The 22,077-nt window shown below is 39.9% G+C and overlaps 2 protein-coding genes across 2 annotated transcripts; both read right to left on the bottom strand.

The window, feature by feature from the left end:
- Positions 1–1,283: 1,283 nt before the first annotated feature.
- On the bottom strand, positions 1,284–4,529 carry LOC139739881 (lengsin-like). The gene is made up of 2 exons (XM_071650484.1): positions 4,476–4,529; positions 1,284–2,726 (listed from the first exon to the last, which is right to left on the bottom strand). The coding sequence occupies exons 1-2, from the start codon at positions 4,488–4,490 to the stop codon at positions 1,356–1,358; spliced, it is 1,386 nt and encodes a 461-aa protein (XP_071506585.1). The 5' UTR covers positions 4,491–4,529; the 3' UTR covers positions 1,284–1,355.
- A 6,675-nt stretch (positions 4,530–11,204) lies between these two features.
- LOC139739936 (histamine N-methyltransferase-like) lies at positions 11,205–15,382 on the bottom strand. The gene is made up of 3 exons (XM_071650536.1): positions 15,154–15,382; positions 14,349–14,690; positions 11,205–11,807 (listed from the first exon to the last, which is right to left on the bottom strand). The coding sequence occupies exons 1-3, from the start codon at positions 15,380–15,382 to the stop codon at positions 11,392–11,394; spliced, it is 987 nt and encodes a 328-aa protein (XP_071506637.1). The 3' UTR covers positions 11,205–11,391.
- Positions 15,383–22,077: the final 6,695 nt, after the last annotated feature.

Raw genomic sequence — 22,077 nt, 5'->3', positions numbered from 1 at the left:
AGTATACTCAGGCAAGTGTCCATGGGAAATGTGTGTTGTAGCAAAATCAATCCGTCCTCAACAGGTTAAAGTCATTCATAGTCATACAGTCAACTAGTCATGCACGCTCATCAACTGGACAGTTGCTGTGCATAATGTAGGATCTCGTATTGATCTGCATTATGCACTAGATGTACAAGGGTTTGTATTGCATGGCTTGGAATCATTAAGGTTCATACAACACATTGTACTACAATTAAAACTGTGGATTCATGGTATCAGAGACCCAAAATGCAACCGACATCATACATTAAGCATTTGAGCAAATCTCATGGCAGTCAATAACATGACTGTAAATGGATAATCTCGGCAAAGATTTGCGGGAGTGTTTGGCAAATAACATTTTGGGTTGCGAGAATAAATTACATTGTACACATGTACACAGCATAAGTTCCAGCAAGACTCTGGTGTACATGTGTACATGCTCTAAACGGGGTTAGAGCTAACATCTACCCTGTGCAGACTTAACCTACATACATATACCATAAAATCAAAACTTAATAAGAACGAAGACAAACATCTCAGAACAATGTTCTTTAAAGGCATAATTTACCGCTTGCAGATGAAACAAAAACCCAGTACAATGTAGTTCTAAAATGTGAGTTAGGGATAGAAACATCCACTGTAAAAATTTGAATCCATATCATCGATGTTACAATTGTTAAGTACACAAAATGTGAAAAATGGTTATAATAAAAAATGTTTCCAGACTAAACCATCTACAGTTATGGTTTATTAAGAAAAATACTGATATCTCCTTATATTTTAATTTTTATGCTTTATTGCAAAAATTTTATGTGGTGGGATGTTTTGTGATACAACAGATGTACACATATGCATCAAATGTGATACCTTGAAAATCTCTTAAATCACTGCTCCCAAAGGTAATCTGGGCCTTTAACTTGACAGACTCAAGAATCAGTGGTCTCAAATCTCATGCAAGTGTTGATGATAATTAAGCGATAATTGGTTTGTCTTTCATATCATATGACAGAGAACCTGAATGATGATGGGATAAGGGTTTTTTTTTTCCAAGTAAAAGAAACATTTGAGTGCTTAATTCCAAACATTTTAAGGAATGAGAGGAAGATAAGTAACTCATACACAGTCAATACAACATAGCATCACTCACATGTATCTGATTAAGTTAAAAATTACATAGGCTTTATGCATCTGTGATGAAAAATAAGTGCACACGATACAGACTTGTAGTCTATATCGCCATACATATTCAAACCCTCAAGTTCGGCTGTGTAATAGATTAGCTACGGCAAGCACCATTTGAAACAGCACACACCATCGTGCAGTGACATGACTTACAAAGTGTCAAAGTACGTCTCCTCTTCCCAGGAGTCATTGCCAGCATTACTGGCCTTCTTCCCAAGCTCACACTCATGAGTTTTTGCTGCTACATAAAAGTCAATGAAGTCTTTCCCCAGAGCATCTGTTATCACAGCATCTGACTTCAGCACACTCAGGGCCTGTTCAAGACTTGTGGGCAACTCTGGAAACTCCATTGAGAAGTCCATTTGCTCGTACGCATCACCAGCAGAGCCTGCCTGCAGCGGTATGTTGCTAGTTAGCCCATCCAGCCCTGCAGCAACAGTCGCCGCCAGAACTATGTAGGGATTGCTACCACTCGATGGAATGCGATTTTCAATGAGGGAACCCTTGGGACCTTTTACCTTCACACGGATGGCACAGGTGCAATTTTCAATTCCCCATGAGACATTGATTGGTGCTAGGGAGCTGGGAATGAAGCGACTGTAGCAGTTGACTGTTGGAGCCATCAGTGCAGTGATGGCTTGGGCATGGGAAAGAATTCCAGCGATCCACTTCTCACACACCCCAGAGAGGTTGGATTCTGATGTAGAGTCGTAGATCACATTCCTGTGTTCTTTGAGACTCCAGAGGGAGTGACAGAAATACGAAGCGCTCCCTCGCTGGTCAGGCCATGGCTTGCTCATGAAGGTTGCTACGTAGCCGTTCCTCCTCGCAATTTCCTTCACCATTGTTTTGAATGTGTGGGCATTGTCGGCTGACCCAACTCCAAAGGCCGGCTTGTAGGTGACCTTGATTTGACCGGGAGCACGCTCGGAATCTATGCATTCCACATCTACCCCTGCCCTGGGCAGACAAGCTAGGAGTAGGTTCACAAAGGCCTCGAGTTTACATATCCTGGACGTGGCGGCATAGTTGTAGCTCTTGTCCACCACTTCCTTGGTCTTCTCCTCAACCAGATAGAACTCATATACATGGGATGAGAAGAGGGAATACCCAAATTCAGCCAGCCTCTCCAGCTGCTTGCGAGCAACATACCTCGGAAATTGCGGCATCAAGTTGCCGTCGATGGTGGGCTCCACCAGGATTCTGGCAGTGCTCTGGCACCACACAAGCACCTGAAAAGTCTCGAACACAGGGTACGTGATGCAATCATCATCTTCTAGGAAGCCACTGCCCTGGAACGTGTCACCCTTGGGATCGCAGACCAAGGCCCTCAGACAGAAACTGGCCCCGTCTACTGCTTTGTCGCGGAAGTGTCGGGACGCAACAAGTCTGCAATGGCTGATGCCATGGATGTCCACCACCTCAAAACGAATCGCTGCGATGCTGTTCTGCACGATCAAGGCCTGCACAGTCTCAAGGCTTGACATTTTCTGTGGAGTGCTGGTAAACCTTGCGCAATTCTAAGATCACAAGAGAAAAAGTAAAAAAAAAAATCATTAAAGAACATGGACGGTTTAAAAAATTTTGACTTGCTAGTAACATTCTAGCACCAGTAGTAGTACCATTTGTGGTGTGCTCATACACAAGGAATAACCTCTTGATAATGTCTGATACATAATACAGTGGAAACTCGATATAACGAGATGGTCGGGACCGAGTCATTTTCCTCGTTATAGCCGATATCTCGTTATATCAGTAGGCATAAAAGAAGGCATAAAATAATGACATTAATTTGCACATGTGGGACTACCCATCATATTTCAATCAATACTGAAAACTTGATATTGTGTGTGAGGGAATTACTCACCTTTATGGGTAAGAAGATGTTTTTGCCAAGAATGTGTTTCTTATTAATTGTAGATGTTTGAATTTGTAAATTTATATAGCTTGCGATTGTATCAAGATCGTCTGTGGATTGGTATGTGCATGGTTATCGTATGGGTGTGTGTTGTGTGGAAAGCTTGAATATGATCTGCACAATGCTGTGTGTGTATGTGACACATTCTGTATGTACATTATGACTGCGTGTGTGTGAAGACGGGGAATTCCCTAAGTAGAAGGCCAATCACAGCATCAGATTGCCTCACACCTGCCAAACATCATGATGATGTCATGTATACATATGGCCGTCCCACCACATTTTCTGCATGTATCAGTGTGCGTGCACACACACACTTCACACGTACAACATGCAGTGCTAGCTGGAGTGCATTGAAGAAAATGATTATGTGTGTACAAGACAGTTTTTGGCGCATCAAGCTTTACAATCTCGGAAGATGATAGCACAGGCGAAGTAAAGCTTTACCGAAGGCACTTTGCTTTACCTCGCTATAGCAGGTTTGATTTACTATGTTTTTCTTTGTTTGAAAGTCACAAAATTTATCTCGTTATAGCAGTTATTTCGTTATAGCCGATCTCGCTATAAGAGTAGCATTTTACATAGACTTGTGTGGAAGGAAATTTGGGACCGAGAAAATTTCCTCGTTATAACCGATATCTCGTTATAGCAGTGTTCGTTATACCGAGTTTCCCCTGTAATGGAAAACAATGTTAATTTAATACATAGTTTACTGAATTATTGTTTTCCATATGTGGGCAATGCAACTCCCCTGGTCCTGTAAGCCATGCTTGCAAAATGAGTTAAATGGACGATAATGCAATACCATTTATAGTTTAAACCAAGCAAGAAGGCCTGAATGAAGGGACCCCACTCCACATGCATTTGATAGAATTATATCCATAAGTCACAAGTTCACCATAACCACCACATACCCTTGCCTTGACCTTGTTCAACACCAGCACCACATTCTTTCTAGATGTATTCCATGTACCCCTGCCGTTACATGTATTTGGGACAACATTGTTTTACTCCAGATTTGATAACCTCACGACCGAAAAGCACTCCATTTCATACTACCGGTATGCCCCAGCAATACCATTAAATTACGAGTTCAGTCAGCTGAGCTACAAAAGTTGTACTACGTCAGCTCAATTCAACCTCATGGTTATTCCCCGACATCAAATGCAGCACGAGGGACTGAGTATCTACCAGCACTATCATCAATGCACGTATGCGTATCACTGCGGTTTCACAGGCAATTCTCTAATTTTACTGCCACATCAAGCCACACTTTATTCACACGTAGCCCAATTTATGATTCATAGATTCCGGAATCAACGTAGAAAAATAAAATAAAATCTGAACATACCTTATTTCGGTACATTTTCTGATCAGAGCAAGCCGAAGTTTCCTGCTGCTGACGCTAGTCTCCGTGCGTTACGTTCGCGTGTGTGGCGACATCATTGGGCGACATCGACCATCCCTCATCATCGATCATCCAACAGAAAAACTTCTCCAAGCCCCCGTACATGTACAATGATGTAAAAGCGGTGCCTGGGCTTCCACCTCCCTGCCTGGCCAGACCAAGGAGGTGCTCGCCTGGTACATACATCCGATAAAGGCTCTGACATACAATGTACAAAATTTAATGTACCTCCTTGGTCAGACCGCGCTGACGATCTCATGGCCCATTTTGATCTCCAGCCCTCTTAGTCTACCTGTACCTGAATGGGGCTCGGCGACCCCAAATGGGCGTGGTCGGTCTGAGAAAACTGAGTACATGTGTGTCAATTGCAACCCGTAAAGTAGTACTTCCCCAGGAGTACTTCGCTTTGTAAATTTATCAGTTTTCCGATAATCCGATAATAGCCGATTAGTAAATTAATGTTCTACTTTTTCTTTCTCACTTCCTTTCTCTGCTAACTCCCTTTTTATGTTCTCTGATTGTGTTATGTCAATCACACAAATCATTTGTAAATAGTGTGATTCTTTATGATTGTTCCAATTAAAAAAAAAAAAAAAACAAACTCGTGTGTCTAACAGCAACGACAAAATTATTCCCCATAATTTTTGATTACATATGTGATAACATCAAATTCAAATTCAAATTCATTTAGGGCCTATTTCCACAGGGTAAATAAAAAGACATATAAGCATTACAATGAGCGCCACTTACATCATGCTAGATGCAATGTTACGTGGGGAATCAACCTTTATCATTCATTATTCATTATTGCCATGCATCCATACACGATCGAGTTTAATCTCATTGTAAGTGCAACTGTATGAGATTTGAATAAAGAAATATGAATCGGTGATGCGTATTTACATCATTCTCGTTTTAAATGTACTTGATATTTAATCAATCTCGAACACTTTCTCCTAACCCACAGCACGTACCCACACTGCCGATTGGCCGTGTCACACCATAACGCGGGCTTGTGGCGAGGTGGTAGTTTCCAGCACGTAGAAGATTTTCAGCGGGCGAACAAGAATGTTTGCAATTTTCATTCATGCCTTGTCATACCGTACGGGGGAACTTCTGCGGCTTGACTTGCAGGGAAACAAATTTACTCCTCGGAGCTCTCCGCAGTTGGTCCGCACCTGACAGTATCTAGCGCGTAGTTACCCGGATGTGCTCACACAAGTCCGATTTAACCGCAGCCAAGTTTTGAGCATGACCAAAACTTTTTCCGGGTGAGTCGCGGGAATGCCCGTAGAGGTCCACGCAGAACGCCAGTAGGAGACCCTTAGCGGCAGTACTTCCCAGGCAATTCCCACGCAGGTACTTCGCAGTCCCGTATGCAGCCAAGATAATGAAATTCTGTGAGATTTCAGCCATTCCATTAGAGGAATTCCTTCACTAAGTTGTCAGCCCCCACGCGACTGGTATACAAAGGTCACACAGTATACTCGCAAGTATAACGCGTCCAGCAAGTAAGACACATGCGCTGACTCGCACAAATCCTTTTCCGCCCTCAGGAATGTCCGGTATGCTAGAAAATCCCTACACGTAACAAGCCCGAGTAGCTTGCCCGGAAAGGTGTGACAGGGCCTAAACACGGTTGCGGGTAAAAAAATATGCGTGCGCACCTCCGGGCGACTACTTTTGAGATACATGCTAGGTACTGTCATGTGCGGATATCTACGGGGACCTCCGGGTAGTCAAAATTGTTCTTTGCAAGTCGCATGCAAGGCTGATGTGACACGGCCTTTTCCAAGATATTCTCTTGTTTCACCACTGTCAAGTCAAATAACATGATTCATACTCCAGAATCAACGTAGGAAAATAAAGTGGGATGTAGGCCTATATACTTGTACCGACAAACAAAACAAATAAAACAATACAGCATTTAGACTTAAACTGCAGGGTCAACCGAACAGTTGCAGATAGTGTTGTTGTGGTGGTGGTGGTGACATGTGGTGTTGCTGTTTGCAAATTATGGGGCAAATTATCATAAATAACCATTACACTGTGATAAAAGTCGCCTGGATCCAGTCGGTTATTGATATAAGTCGTAAATTCCACATAAAAGGCGTTAACAACACGACAAGGCTTTAATGCAATTTCTCCGAATTTCATTATAGTGTTGAAAAAAAAAGGACCGGAGGGACATCTCAGTGTGCAGTGATGATTTGACAGATAATCTTTGTTTGTCATGACAAAAGCAAAGTAAGGGGTCAATCTGCTCCCACCCCTTCTAAGCAAATTAAAACAGACTTACTTAATTATATAAGTTTTATTTGAGTGCCCGTGAGTCTTTGGTATAGTACATTTAGGTCCCTATTATGTTAGCTCCCTCAATCTAACAAAATGAAAGGTAGCAAAAAACGGTAACATTGTTGGCAATTTTAAATCCTATCAGAACTTGTCATCTTTTCCAAAATATTTGAGTCATGCTTTTGCTGATTACAATGTAAAAAGAAAAAAAATCGCAAATACTGTGCAAGAGTCTGAAGGTCACAACCAAAGAGATGATAACAACTTTTGTGTTCGTTAAAGTTGTTTCAATAGTATTATACGAAAAAGTAAGCACCAATGGCATATTGATTGATACACTGTGAAATATTTCTATTATGTTGATTTCTGTTCCGGGTGTATATTATGCCATATGAACAAAAGCAATAAACCATGCCTAGTTCAATAGTTCAGTTCAGTTTGATTTTATTTCTGCATTTTCCATGAAAATCACAACGGTGCATGTATCCTATACATGCGCGAAAATAGCAATGTCATATAGTATAATGAACACACCCACAACGGTATATACTTTGAAGTATTTGAACAAATACGATGAAATCAAAGAAGCCAATCTCTTGTTTCCACTTTAAGAGAGAGAAAAAAATGTAGGATTGTGCCGTCTGTGTGATCATGAAAGTGGTGTTTAGAGTTTACTTAATTGTAATGTGAAGTAAGCTAATGCTAGCAGGCACGAAACGCCTAATTTTCACAGCTGTTACAATCGTCAACGTCTCAAATTGACTAAGAACAATAATTTCATGACAATGGCTATTAGCGCACAGGTCCACCTTCGGTGCTCATGACGCTTAAAGAGATATACGTGTACAAAGCATGAGACAGTGACGAAAATAATAAACAAACCAATAGGCAAACACATACCGAGTGTACCTGAAAAGGAACACATTTTTCCTGAACATTGTAAATTGCAGTTATGTAATCCTCAATATGAGCGGAACAAATATGTTTTCGGTTTTGATTTCAATGTTTCTGCTGATGACAGTTGACGTAATTGAATAGGTAGTTGATTCCACAGTTTTGGTCCTTTACTTAAAAAGCACTACCCCTCATCCCTCCCTCTCCATGTTTTTTTATGGGTGTTTCAAGTAACAGTGCATCTGGTGACGAACGTAGACTTCGTGACGGGTTGTATTTGGAAGTAGAGTCACGCAACTATGCGGGTGAAAGAGAGTGAACTGAATGATGAACCAATAACAAAATCTTTAAAATAGTCTTCTTTTTTTTTCAACGGCAGCCAATGAAAGAACGGATGATTGGTGATATGGAATCAGATTCTTTCAGGAAAGTTAGCTAACAGGCGGCAGAATTTCATAATTCATTAATCCGGTCATTCATTTCTTTATTCACTCATCCTACATAAATCATTCTATTCGTTTCATAGCCTCCAGAACCAGCTGGTCAGCTTGTACTCGGAGATGGCAACCTTCCTTCTGTTTATTTCATCTATAACATCTACGATAATCGGGGCAAATCAGGGCGGCGTATTTTTACAAAAATGCCTATACAGCACGTTTGATTCTGTGGAGTTGTATAATGCGATCTCTTCAATCTTGTGATCTATAATCACTGGCGTAGCCAGGGGGGGGGGGGGGGGGGCGATGGGGGCGGTCGCCCCCCCTAAGATTTGGACCGGGGATTTGGGAGGCGGAAAAAAAAAATGCGTGTATACTGTATGCATGCACATGAAGCGGGTCTCCTTTGCAACCTTTCATCAAATAAGATATTTTTTTTGAATATTTCACTCAAAGTGTGCACCAGATCGTTGAATTTCAATTCAAAATATGCAAAATCTCTCGTGCTTGGGAGGGGGATACCCCCTCCCAAACCCTCCCCCTCTGTGCCTCTTTCCCTAGCTTAGTACACGTTTTAGATTTGCAAAAAAATTATGAATAATTCTGAGTGCACAAGACTTATCACTTATATTCCGAAAACTCAAGGTTCCCTCATGTATAAGGGGAGTTTCCCCTTTTAATCGACCCTTTCCTCCCTCAGTCCCCCCCCCCCCATCAGTTTTTTTTTTTTGTGATTTCCCAAATGTTGATTCCATCAAATATGCGTATACGAGATATCTCAATTTCAACCTTAAAAAGGCAAAAGCTCCATCGGAAGGGAAGGGTGGAGATAACACTCGCCCACGCCTTCTTCCTGCTCGCCCGCCCCCCCCCCCCCCCACCCTTCCGCCATGCATAGAAGTAGACTGTGGCTATACCCAGACCGCGAGCGGGAGGGGAAATCCCCCTTCCCCTAAGCTCTACCTCACTAGACTTTATACATACACACAGATGGTGCACATTCGGAATAAGAGCTAAATTCCGTGATTTTAACACTTCGATGAAAAAGTATTGCACCAAAAATGTGCACCAGATCGCTGAATTTCAGGTCTGAAAACGCAAAATCACGTTCGTGTGGGAGGGGATATGCCCCTATCTACACCCTCGTGTGCATGCTTTTTCTGTTTGATTGCTGAACAGACAGCGTTCATGATATTCAGTGTAAGAATTAATACAAGAAGATTATTTAAATGATACCATTTTATAGGCAAATAATAATCTACACTAAAATATACTGCAACCTTAAACAAGTGGGACTGTTTCAACTCGTTAAAACACGCAAAAACATGCATCAAATTGCACCATTTGCAACATCAAAATGCAAAAAGTTCTCACCGTGGGAAGGGGGGGGGACACCCCCCTCCCACACCCTCCCCTCCCCCTTCGCTCGCTCCGCTTGTTCGGGTTCAGTCGCGTTCATGATATTCAGTGAAAAGAATTAATACAAGAAGATTATTTAAATGATACCATTTTATAGGCAAATTGTTCAATAATAATCTACATCAAAATACACTGCTACCAAACAAATGTTACTGTTTCACGTCGATAAAACGCGCAAAAACATGCATCAAATTGCACCATTTGCAACATCAAAATGCAAAAAGTTCTCCCACACCTTCCCCTCCCCCCTCGCTCGCTCCGCTCGTTCGGGTTCAGTCGCGTTCATGATATTCAGTGAAAAAAATTAATACAAGAAGTGTATTTAAATCATGCCATATTACAGGCAAATTGTTCAATGATAATCTACATCAAGATATACTGCAACCTTAAACAAGTGGGACTATTTCAACTCGTTAAAACACGCAAAAACATGCATCAAATTGCACCACTTGCAACATCAAAATGCAAAAAGTTCTTACCGTGGGAGGGGGGACACCCCCTCCCACACCCTCCCCTCCCCCTTCGCTCGCTCCGTTCGCTCGGGTTCAGTCGCGTTCATGATATTCAGTGAAAAGAAGTAGTACTAGAAGTGTTTTTAAATGATACCATTTTATAGGCAAATTGTTCAATAATAATCTACACCAAAATGTACTGCTACCTTAAACAAGTGGGACTGTTTCACATCGATAAAACGCGCAAAAACATGCATCAAATTGCACCATTTGCAACATCAAAATGCAAAAAGTTCTTACCGTGGGAGGGGGGACACCCCCCTCCCACACCCTCCCCTCCCCCAGCGCTCGCTCCGTTCGCTCGGGTTCAGTCGCGTTCATGATATTCAGTGAAAAGAATTAATACAAGAAGTGTATTTAAATCATACCATATTATAGGCAAATTGTTCAATAATAATCTACACCAAAATATACTGCTACCTTAAACAAGTGGGACTGTTTCACGTCGATAAAACGCGCAAAAACATGCATCAAATTGCACCATTTGCAACATCAAAATGCAAAAAGTTCTCACCGTGGGCCCACACCCTCCCCTCCCCCTCGCTCGCTCCGCTCGCTCGGGTTCAGTAGCGTTCATGACTCAGTGAAAAGAATTGATACAAGAAGTGTATTTAAATTATACCATTTTACAGGCAAATTGTTCAATAATAATCGACATCAAAATAAACTGCTACCTTAAACAAGTGGGACTGTTTCACGTCGATAAAACGCGCAAAAACATGCATCAAATTGCACCATTTACAACATCAAAATGCAAAAAGTTCTTACCGTGGGAGGGGGGACACCCCCCTCCCACACCCTCCCCCCCTCGCTCGCTCCGCTCGCTCGGGCTCGGTCGCTTCGCTCCCTCGCAGACTAACCGCCCCCCCCCCTAAGATGAAATCCTGGCTACGCCGTTGTCTATAATGTAAATAAAACTCCGCATATATATATATATATATATATATATATATATATATATATAATCTATTTTCACTGATAGCATAATGTAAGGACCTGAAGTTTTCTTTGCGAGCTTTAATCAGAGCAACATATTGAAATGCAAATTTCGGAATGACAGCGTCGGAAACGTTGATAATGATTACATTACTGTTGGCTGTTGAACTTGGCTCATAATTCATTTGTTGACATAAATCTTACATTTCTCTTTCCAGAAAAATGAATGTTTAAATATCTAAGTGAAATACTATGCATGCTATAGACAAGATCCACTAACTCATAAAAAGGCATACCACAATGTTCTACATATTGGCCAATGTGAACAAGACGAACAATCAGCCATTACAGACTTGCTCAACAAGCCTATGGCTTCTGTACGAATATGGAAACGAAGTCGCGTATGAAGGCGATACAGTTCTCATGTTCAATGCACTCTTGTGATGCAGCATCATTGTCCACCTTTTTTGGACTTTGAGGTGAAGGACATATACTCCGGAGAAAGGATAATACATCTTCCTGCAGCTGCGCAGGCGCTGTGTCCCGGAAGTGAATTGTGTGCGTGATGAAATCCAGGATTTTGTTGCCAGTATCCGAGGATGGGTCAAGGCAAGAAGACATGTCCGGTCGCCACTCGCGCGTGAAACAGGAGTAAGGGATATTCAACTTACTCAAAACTTCGATGACGTCACTGGACTTCCAATTATTGAGTTTAGGCCCATTGGCTTGTTCGCTTCCGATGAAAGGAAATCGTTTCCACAAACGACGGAGTGTGTGATCATCTGTCGCGGTAAAATATGTAAAAGTAAAAAAAAAAAGGAGGACAAGAAGACAAATATCAGTTAAGTGAAACTGTAAGTAAAATTTCGCTCAGAACCCTACAAAGTCTGACAGTGATCAAGGTGGAGGTAAAATTGGAAAAGGAAGACCCCCTCCCTGCTAAAAACAAAAACAAACAAAAACAAAAACAAAGACAAGAGAGACGAAGAGAGAGAGGAAGAGGGAGAGGTAACGCAACTGAACACTGAAATGAGGCGGAGAAAGCGTGTACGCGGCACTCATGGTAATGACTATTGTTTTGGTTTTGTCCAAAGCCGAATGGTTCATTGAAGTATTGTAATGATCCTCTTTTCTCCAACTCTGGAATATAAAACACACAGTCAGACACTCCGTATAACCAAAAGAGGGCTTCACGAAATCCGCTACCCTTCCGTTATCTACGAAGATATTGATGAGCAGAGGTCTCTCTGATATGAATAAACTTAATAATGAGATCGATACTAGTGTATTCTTCTATTTTTTTTCGGGGGGGGGGGGGGGGAGTGATGGCAACAATGAGACAACTTAATAACAACTCTGTACTTTTTCACAAATCACGCGATGTCAGAATTGTTTTGTGTTGTCCTAATTGCATTTCACAAAGTACACAATTTTTTTTGGACATCATTTTATAAACAGTGTATTAAAAAATGTCATGTTCTACGACACTGGTCTTAGTTCAGGACAGACAAAGATTTTCACACGAACAGACGACGTTGGTGTTTCTGTATATAAGGTATTACATCTTTGATTTAAAGGTACTGTTTTCCATTGGAAGCAGTGATTTAAAAATGTTCGAGTTCTCACATTTAATGCATAATATTATGTGTAGGCCAGTGGTATTACAAAACATCCTACCTTGTAAAAAGTTTGCAGGGTGTAAAGCCTAAAATATAAGGAGATGTGACTATTTTTCTCAATAAACCATAACCATGATAACTGGAGACGGTTTATTTAAGAAGCAATTTTATTCTAACAATTGTTCACGTGTTGTATATCTAACAATACTTAACATTGATTATACTGATTAACAGTTTTACAATTTGGTTGTTTCTATCCCTGACTCACAATTTACAACTATTTTGAAGTACTAAAGCTGGGGGTTTTCATCTGCAAATGGTAGATTAGGCTTTTAAAAACAAAATATCCTCTACTGGTTAAAAGAGCTTCAAGTGATTTATGTATTTTCAATCACACTTTTGGATAAAAATGTAATCGTCTAATGATTGGATGATAGAGTGTTACTTATGTATTGTCATCTATTTGAGAATGTTAGCCTGTTTGAGACTCCATCGTATACCATATATGGAAAATGACGCCACTGTTTGAGACGACATTTTCGGATCAATCCACTATTTGTAAAATGATATCACAAAGCAATTTTTGTAATATCTCAAAGCAATTCTGACATCGCGCACTGCGTGGTATGGTAACAGTCCAATTGTGACATCACACAGAAATTCTGACACTACGCACGCTGCTCAAGACAGTCGATCATTCTGTGAAATGTAACGAAGCAATTGTGACATCACAAAGCAATTCTGACTACATCGCGCGCTGATAAGTGTAACAGACCAATTGTGACATCACACAGAAAGTCTGACAACGCGCTACGGCGTACAGTCACTCTGTGAAATGTAACGAAGCAATTGTGACATCACAAAGCAATTTTGACATCGCGCGCTGCTAGTGTAACAGACCAATTGTGACATCACACAGAAATTTTGACAACGCGCGCTACTCCGTATATAACGTAGCCTACAATGCAATCCTTACATCTGCTTTGTACGGTCACTACTTAGTATGTGGGATGTCTTTTCACAACATCGCATCCATCCCACAAATTCGCGTCTCACGTTCCCTTCTTTTGTTCAAATCTTTCATCTCAAATATAAGAATAAAAAAAAATAGAATGAAAATTATGAAATTGATTAAACTTAATAGTTAAAATAATAGGTACAGGAGTATACGTGACTCCACGATATTACTTTTGGAGACACCGAGGGAAAATATACATGTATTTATATACTAACTGTAGCATTAGATTTCAAAGGGTCCTTATGACCGTGCAGTTAACCCCAATGGGATTTTGAACAGTGGTAGTCTTGAGCGTGTGAAAGGTATTGTTTACCATTGGAAGTAATGATTAAAAGAATGTTCGAGTGATCACATCTGATGAATATGTGTGGGTCAATTGTAACCCAAAACATCCTACCATGGATTACAAACTTTTTTCCATAAAGCATAAAATACAACTTCATAATGAGATAACCCTATTTTTCTCAACGAGCCATAACTTTAAATCGTTTAGTCTAGAAACAATTTTACAATAACTATTGTTCACATTTTGCATATTTAATGATACTCAACATTGAATTTACTGATTAACATTTTTACATTGGTTGTTTCTATCCCTGACTCACATTTAAGAACTATTCTGAAGCACTAAAACAGGGTTTTTGGTTATCTGCAAATGGTAAATAATGGCTTTAATGTTCTCGTACCTGGCATAACGGATATAAGCATGATGCCTCCCTCTTCGAGGACCCAGTACAACTCTGAAATGGCGCGCTCTAAGTCGTCCATGTAGTAGAGGGAGTGGATGGCATGTATGAAATGGAACCGCGTCCTCGATTGCCCGCCAGTTTCCGACGCCCCCAGCTCCGCGAGGAAGTCCTGCACGAGAGCATTAACGAAGGAGCAGCGGACCCCGGAGAGAGAAGACCTTTTCTGCTGAACCAGGTCGTTATATCTGGACGTCATCTCAGACGAAGGGTCGACGACGGTGTTTAAAATGACAGGAAACGACAGGGCCAACCGCTGCAGTAGACAACAGTCCACCTCACCTGTAAAGATTGTCAATGACAACTGACACAGCATCATTATTGAAGCTATAATCTAATCATATTTTTTTTTCGTAATATAAAGAGAAGGGGGTGACGAGTGGCGTCGATATTTTTTTTTTCTATTAAGAATCCATCGCTTTTCGAGTTTTGTATTCTTATGCTGCGACCATCAGCAGAGTTGTCTTCATTTTAGCCAACGTTGCCCTGCAGTCATTTAATGCAAAATAATCAAGATCATAATCATAATATGCAATCTCGCAATGTAAATGGCGCTTACAAAAATCATTATGGATCATGCCTGAATAATTGAATGAATATACGGCTTTTGTACTGCCATTGATGTCTACCGGGCTCACAACATTTTGATATCAAATGGAATTATCAGATTATGATTTGGTTGCAGAAGTATGAGTTTGTGAAATTTGACATCGTGATGAACCTAGACCAGATCGTTTGGTCTCACCGGCTCCGCTGCCGACTCCAAGAATTTTCAGCTCCTCAACATCCGGGAAGGCCTGGTGCAGGAGATCAACCCCTTTCTTGGAGAAGACACCATCAGCCCAAGAGTTGTACATGTCCATCTTGGCACGCCAAGAGCCGCAGAAGGCTTCGTAGGCCACCGAGTAATATTCGTGGGTGACTCGAAGGGATTCCATTTCGGGCGTTCGGCTAGCTTCGGGACTTGTCGACATTGTTGCAGTATGTTACACTTGCCTCCAAAACCTAAGCTACAAACAATGATAAAAATCATTTAAATGCATGTTCATTCACTTGCACGTGTCTGTTGAATTAAAAAATGTTAAAAAACCGCTAAAAATGAGCAACGACCCTTGGTCTATTGGAAATTGTTTGATGGTCAGAAGTGTTCCGAGTAAAAGGAGATGCACTATACACGTACATGTTGTAAACCCCCCCCCCCCAAAAAAACAAAAACAAAACAACAACAACAACAACAACAACCAAAAAAAAAAAAAAACGAAACAAAAAACCCACTTTTTTCAAGCCATGATCAATGCTTCTTCGGTAATCACATGGAACGGAGACTTTAACCAAAGACAGTGTTATTTAAAAACGATGCGTTTTGGTTTGTGTGTGTGTGCGTGTTTTGCTCGTTTGTTATAACGTTTCTTTAAAATCCAGCAGAAGTTGAGAGCTAATAAACTCTTCTATGCGCTGGCATACAGCATTATGATGGATGGGATGTATGTTGTGCTTGTTCGTCATACATAACGGCAATATGAAGGGTTGTATTTCTATTCATCTGAAACCATGTTAAATCTGGACATATTTCATTGATATTCGGAGATCTAACCGTGCAACCACATATTTGGTTATCCGTGTTCGGACGAAAAGGCGATTTCTCGAAATCGGCGATGCATTCGGAAACGGCGACTTGAGATTCTCCATATAGGCGCCTGGAGATTTTCCATATTGTGTGTGGGTGCCTTGTTTACGACAAAAAGAGGCGACCTGGTACAACGAAGACGCCAATTAATGTGCCTTCTTGTGCAAAACAACGCTCATTTAGGAAGAGTTTCGAGAATTACACTGCAGGATTTCTCTTCTTCGACTGTAGGCGCCAACGTCGGACATAAAATGGAGGTCCCGTGTATGAGAGAGTCACAGCTCATGCACGTAAAAGATCCCGCTTCATTCATTCATCGCAAAGAGCAGGGTGTCTAACCCGGTGAAGTGGTCCCACCCCACATCCAACTGGACCCCATGGAAGACCAGCTTAGTGTAGCTGAATATGGGCTATCCAGCCATCTTCACAGATGGAAAATGAACAACAACAACAACAACAACAACGTGAGAATTAGCAAGTGTAATATAAAATTTCTTTTCAGACAACGCCCCTTTTCCTGATCGCGAAAGAGGTTGGCCCAGATTGCTTTCTTTACACCACTGGCGTTTGACCCACTTACATTGAGCCTGAGGTCAATATAAGCAACAATGTGCAATCTCGATATAACTTCTATCTGGCCTTTTCAGTTCCACAGTCAATATTCTCTGCTCCGAAGTTGGCTATTTTCCTCCACTTATGCGTGTGTGTCAGTTTCAAACACAATATGACCAATAAATTTGAGAATTTTCACCAAGAAAAGGCTGAGACATCGTCCACAGTTCAGATATGAATATTAATAAGCGTTGGGTTATTTGTCATAAAATCTTTTCTCCAGTAAATTGCAGTCTGTTATGTTGTCCCCTTTATAGAGAGACATTATTGACAAACCACAGGCCCTGTGCGTGTAAAGTCCATGGATCCAGCGCTTCGCTCAGTGCAAAGGGCGTGCATTGTTCTAAAGGGCTGCACGAAACTGCAGCCATTTGCTTCATAACAATAGTTGCGATCACATCGACGAGTTACCTTGTATACTTTGGCGCTGGTTATTATGCAACAAATTTAGTCAATCACGTGCAGCGTCATGCGGACAGTATTACTAGTATTCAAAATGTTGAAGGAAAACGTTGGCCTTTTAAGATATTCCGTATGATAGTTCGCACATCAAAATGTTCTCCATGAGACATGAGAGAATGACTGTTAATCAAAAGTAATACTTCTATCTTACCTCACATCCACATGTGAGTCAACATGCCGAGAACACCTCCCTGGAATAACGAACAATAACCATTGACAAGGCGGGGTGGGGTGTAAAGCTGGATCGAAATTTGTCAACGGCACACGACGAATGATGAGTGCCGTCTACGGCACTCATATCAAACTGTACACACCGCCATCTGTAGTCGAGGCACCACTTTCTTGGACGATGATTCATAATGTGATTTCGTTGAATAATACTAGTTCCGAACACGTCATGTTTTGGACTCTAGCCTGTGGCGACGGGTTGGACCAGTTGCTCGATCTCTGCCATGCAACTTTGCCTGTAGATTTTGGAAATGATGAATGGGCAGAGTTTTGGTTGGTTATACATTGACATTTGTGATCTGTGTCTGAAAAGTGTGTGCATGTGCGTGTTTGTGTCTGTAAATGTGACATTTTAACTTTGTGCTATGGGGATGGGATGGGAAGTTGTATTTTTATATAAAAGATTTCATTCACACTTGTTTAGTGTACTCGTTGACAGGAGTTATTATGTTTTATATATTTATTTTTTTATATCTGAATAATATTCATATAATTGAACAATTATTTTGTTTACCTGAACATGAAAGTAACAATTCAAGTGTACTCCGTCACAGGAGATAATGACATGTTTCGTATATATATTCATTTCGTATATTTGGACATTCAAGTGGAACATAGCAACGAATGATATCAAAATCAAAATACACATTTGCATAAACTGTGTGTGTGTGTGTATGTATGTGTGTGTGTGTGTGTGTGTGTGTGTGTGTGTGTGTGTGTGTGTGTGTGTGTGAAGTGTGCATGTAGAAAGGAATCGTCACCGTCCCAAACATGGCATTGTTCAACTTCAAACGGATCCATTTCCCGGTCTCTGTTACGTCAGATTTAATGAGTCACATAGCAAGAATTACATATCACATCATTGATCTTATCTTTTGATAATATGACGAGTGCATGAGAAAAGAATACAGAATCATTACGAGCCTAATTCACTGTTTTCGTGATGAAATATGCATATATAAGGATTCATACATTTATAATATTTTTCCCCGGCCAAATACATTGTTTTGTCATTAAATTTCATATTAGAAGCATTCATTTTCGTCAAATCTGCCCAGGCATAAAATCGCATTTGCGCGTTCCAATTCATTGAATACGAATACATTCTCGGCAATAGTTATTTAACTTCGTCTTCACCTGTCGCCAGCTCTTTCTGCATATTCAAATTGAGATATGGGCAAAGAAGTTCATAAAAGGAATATTCAAATTTGACCTGTACAATGTCCATTTAAAAGTACATTGTATATTACTTGCAAAGCGTTTTGAATTGAATGAAACGTCTACATGTGGATCACACATGATAATGCAAATAGATATAGATGAAGATCGGAAAGCTGTATGATGATCATAGATATCAAATGAAGATTGTAAACACAATATGATGATCTTATGAAAAATATGTAAATTAGAGATAAAGACAACCGATGACATGACGAAACGGATTTTATATTTAAGTTTACATATGTAACTTGTTTAGTAAAAGAAAACAATCTGGATGTTCAAATAAATAAATGCTGATCATGATGAAAATATCAAGATAAAAAGTAAAAGCCACTTCCAATGACTAGCTGGACACCTATTCATAAGTACACTTGCATTACGAAATTGAATGCTCAGTTGTGAAAATCGCTTGCTTAAAAATGAAATTGAAAGTGCTTTTAAGTGCTTATCGAGTCCATCGCATACAATTTGAATGCATAAACTTGGAAATCCGTACCCAAACACGAAATTGAATGCTCACATCCGAATTAAAACTTGGGACCACTTATCTAAGTGTCTAGAAACGAATATGAAAGCATTATGTGAAATCGTTTGACCAACGTCACTGCACCACTTCAAATATAAATTGAAAATAAATGACATTTTAACGAAATTGGCAGAAAAAAACCTATATGATTTGTAGACCTAAATGAACAAACAATGACGTATATACACAAAAGTGCTTTGAAACGTCAGATACTTCCGTGATCTGCTGTATCAGCATGTTTTTAGAGGGGGTATCGAATATAACATAGGGTAGGCCGTATAATTTCCTTGTTTTTCTTTTTTCAGGTAAGACGTGCACTTCCGTCACTATCATCTCTGTTGTTACGTCATAATATCTCTATTCCGAATTAGTACTGCCTCCATGTCTCTTTTTCAAGCAGTGTTTTACAACATTTAAAACCAAAATTTCTATAAAGTTAAGGTTCGCAATTGCCTTAATGAACTTGCCACCTGATAATAATGATAATGATAATAATAATATCATTTATATGACCATTTATACGAGTGGTTGGAAAGCCCCCTGGTGCTTTATTCATACAAAAAACTAGCAAACTCAATAAACAAAGGACAATGCAAAACAAAATACAGTATCGAAAAAAAAGACACAATTATGAGATACAATCGCAACTAACCGAGTGCACCTCCGGAAAAAAAATACAATTGATTAACAGGATAAGTTTTTGAAAAGAATTTTAATTAATTCAACAGATGAGACATTCTGAATATAAAAAGAGAGTTATTCCAAAGGGGGAAGCAATGAAATAGAAGGCTAATAAAAAAAATGATACAGTGATGATCATGATTTATCTTTGATATAATTACCATACCATATTCGATTGCGTTATAACATGAATTGACAAGGAAACAACGCCAAACCCCATTCAACTAACTTATGCTGTAACATCAGGGGAAAACATGGGAACTTTGATTAGTTCAGTGTATTGTTCTGGTATCATTATGCACCCCTGGTTCACATGGGGTAAAACAAAATAACCCTGATCATCTGACGTGGACTGTATGTATGTATTTATCTATCAATTATTTGATGACAAAGTGTCACGGTAGGAGAGTAATATCAGGTTCATGTGTACTCGAATGAATTGATTACTTTTTTTCTTGTCCGGTAAGTAAGGACGTACGTTTTTGGCAGCATTTGAACTCAGAAATTAAATGAAATGAAACTAAACGAATTGAATTGAACTGAACTGAACTGAACTGAACTGAAATGAAATGAAATTAAATGAAGTGAAACGAAACGAAATGGAATGGAATGAAGTGAAGCGAAATGAAAGAAAATGAAATGATTTGAACTGAACTGAACTGAAACGAACTGAAACGAAATGAAATTAAATGGATTGAAATTAAATGAAATGAAGCGAAATGCAATTTACCAAATACTAACATAACGAACATTGTCAATATAGTAAAAAAATAGTCAGTAGTAGTTAAAGAACACTGTTTGTAAAAGAAGAATCGTCATTAGCGTGCAGGCTAGTCGAGGCCAGTCCTTTCGACAATACAAATTATATTCCGTATTTGCAATATTTGTAGAAGGTATTGTCTGTGCACATATTTACAGGTTTTCATTGGGGATCGTTTAAACACTATTCGATAATAGATATGTTTGAAGGTCAAGAGTCTTCGTATCCTCCAGACTTGTACAAACAATTTGATACGATTATCGACAGCGCAATTATTTTCAAAATTAAGCAAAATGAGGGAATACGTAATTAGGTTATTATGGTCAACATTTTTTTCTTTCTCTCTTTCCCGATGATTGTTCTTATTTACATGTTCATGTATCTATTGATTTGTTTTTTATTCCAATAAAACACATAAAAAACAAACAAACAAACAAACAAACAGCAAATATGAACTAAGTAATTTATTCTACGGGTGGAACTTCTTCTTCTTCTGATTAAGTCTGCCTCCTTCAATAGACTGAAGATTCTTGCAGACTGGTGCTATTTACTTTATAATACAATTTATTTACAGATATTTACAAGCACATAGAAAATTTGACGAAAATAACTAGCCACTGTGATCAACCGTTAGACGGTTTCGAAATGATGCCACAGATGGCGCTGAAACAATTTCTGACGACAGGGAATTCCAGTTCCTTACAGTTCTTGGGAAGAACGAATGGCGATGTGATTCAGTTCTCGAACTTTGGAACAATAATCCCCAAACATTCACACAATAAAGTTTGCCGTTTAGTTGAAAGATCAGAAATGTATATGCCTACGACTGGAATCAAATAGCTGTCATTGAAAGGTCATTGCACATTCGGGTTCAGCAATACCCAATTATGACTTGGTCATAAATGCATCACAATTAATCTGTTCTTATCAAAAAGACAGTAAGAACATGATTTATGTTGTGGCTATACTGTTCAAACACAGAATAATCGTTTATTTACGTCGATGAAGTGCAATTTGTCAATCAGTTTACACAATAAAAGCTAGTCGACGCAAGAATTACTAATCTTACATTTGGATGAAAAAGAACAACTCATCTCAAAGTAGCATTCGTGTGAGGAATCTTGACAGTGTTTAATTTCTTTCTGGTACAGAGGCGTTTTCGCCCAAAATATCACAGAGGACTGCAGGTCACGTTCCACCCTTCTTATCCCCTCCTCGTATCGACCCCGCCCTAAAGGGCGTTACTCTCCGTGGGCAAGTTGCTCTGGTTACAATTATTGGATTCTTATTGTCCCATAATGCAATACGAAGGGAGCCGAATTTTGTTGTGAACAGCAAAGAGGTCAAAGTCTTTGTGTCGTCCGACGGCCGCACGCGCGGATTCTCGTGATTGGTATCCAAAATATGATTGCAGGTACCATTGTACTGGGTAGGTTCAGAGGGCGTACGTACGCGTACGCATATCAAACGTGCGGTTACGGGTATGCGTTTTTCACAGAATGTTGTAGGATGCTGTTGTGAGGCAAGGTACGTACGCACACATACACTGTAA

The sequence above is a fragment of the Diadema antillarum genome, unplaced genomic scaffold (assembly GCF_040938485.1).
Source record: "Diadema antillarum isolate AM-2024a unplaced genomic scaffold, OU_Dant_1.0 seq00000821_RagTag, whole genome shotgun sequence".
Taxonomy (NCBI): Eukaryota; Metazoa; Echinodermata; class Echinoidea; order Diadematoida; family Diadematidae; genus Diadema; species Diadema antillarum.
The sequence above is the reverse complement of the archived record's forward strand: the minus strand, read 5'-3'. Positions and strand labels throughout refer to the sequence as shown.

Coding starts and splice junctions, on each gene's coding strand:
- LOC139739936 (XM_071650536.1), bottom strand. CDS start 15,382: ATGTCGACAAGTCCCGAAGCTAGCCGAACGCCCGAAATGGAATCCCTT. Junction 14,691..15,153: donor TGGAGTCGGCAGCGGAGCCG/GTGAGACCAAAC, acceptor CAATCTTTACAG/GTGAGGTGGACTGTTGTCTA. Junction 11,808..14,348: donor GCTTATATCCGTTATGCCAG/GTACGAGAACAT, acceptor TTACCGCGACAG/ATGATCACACACTCCGTCGT.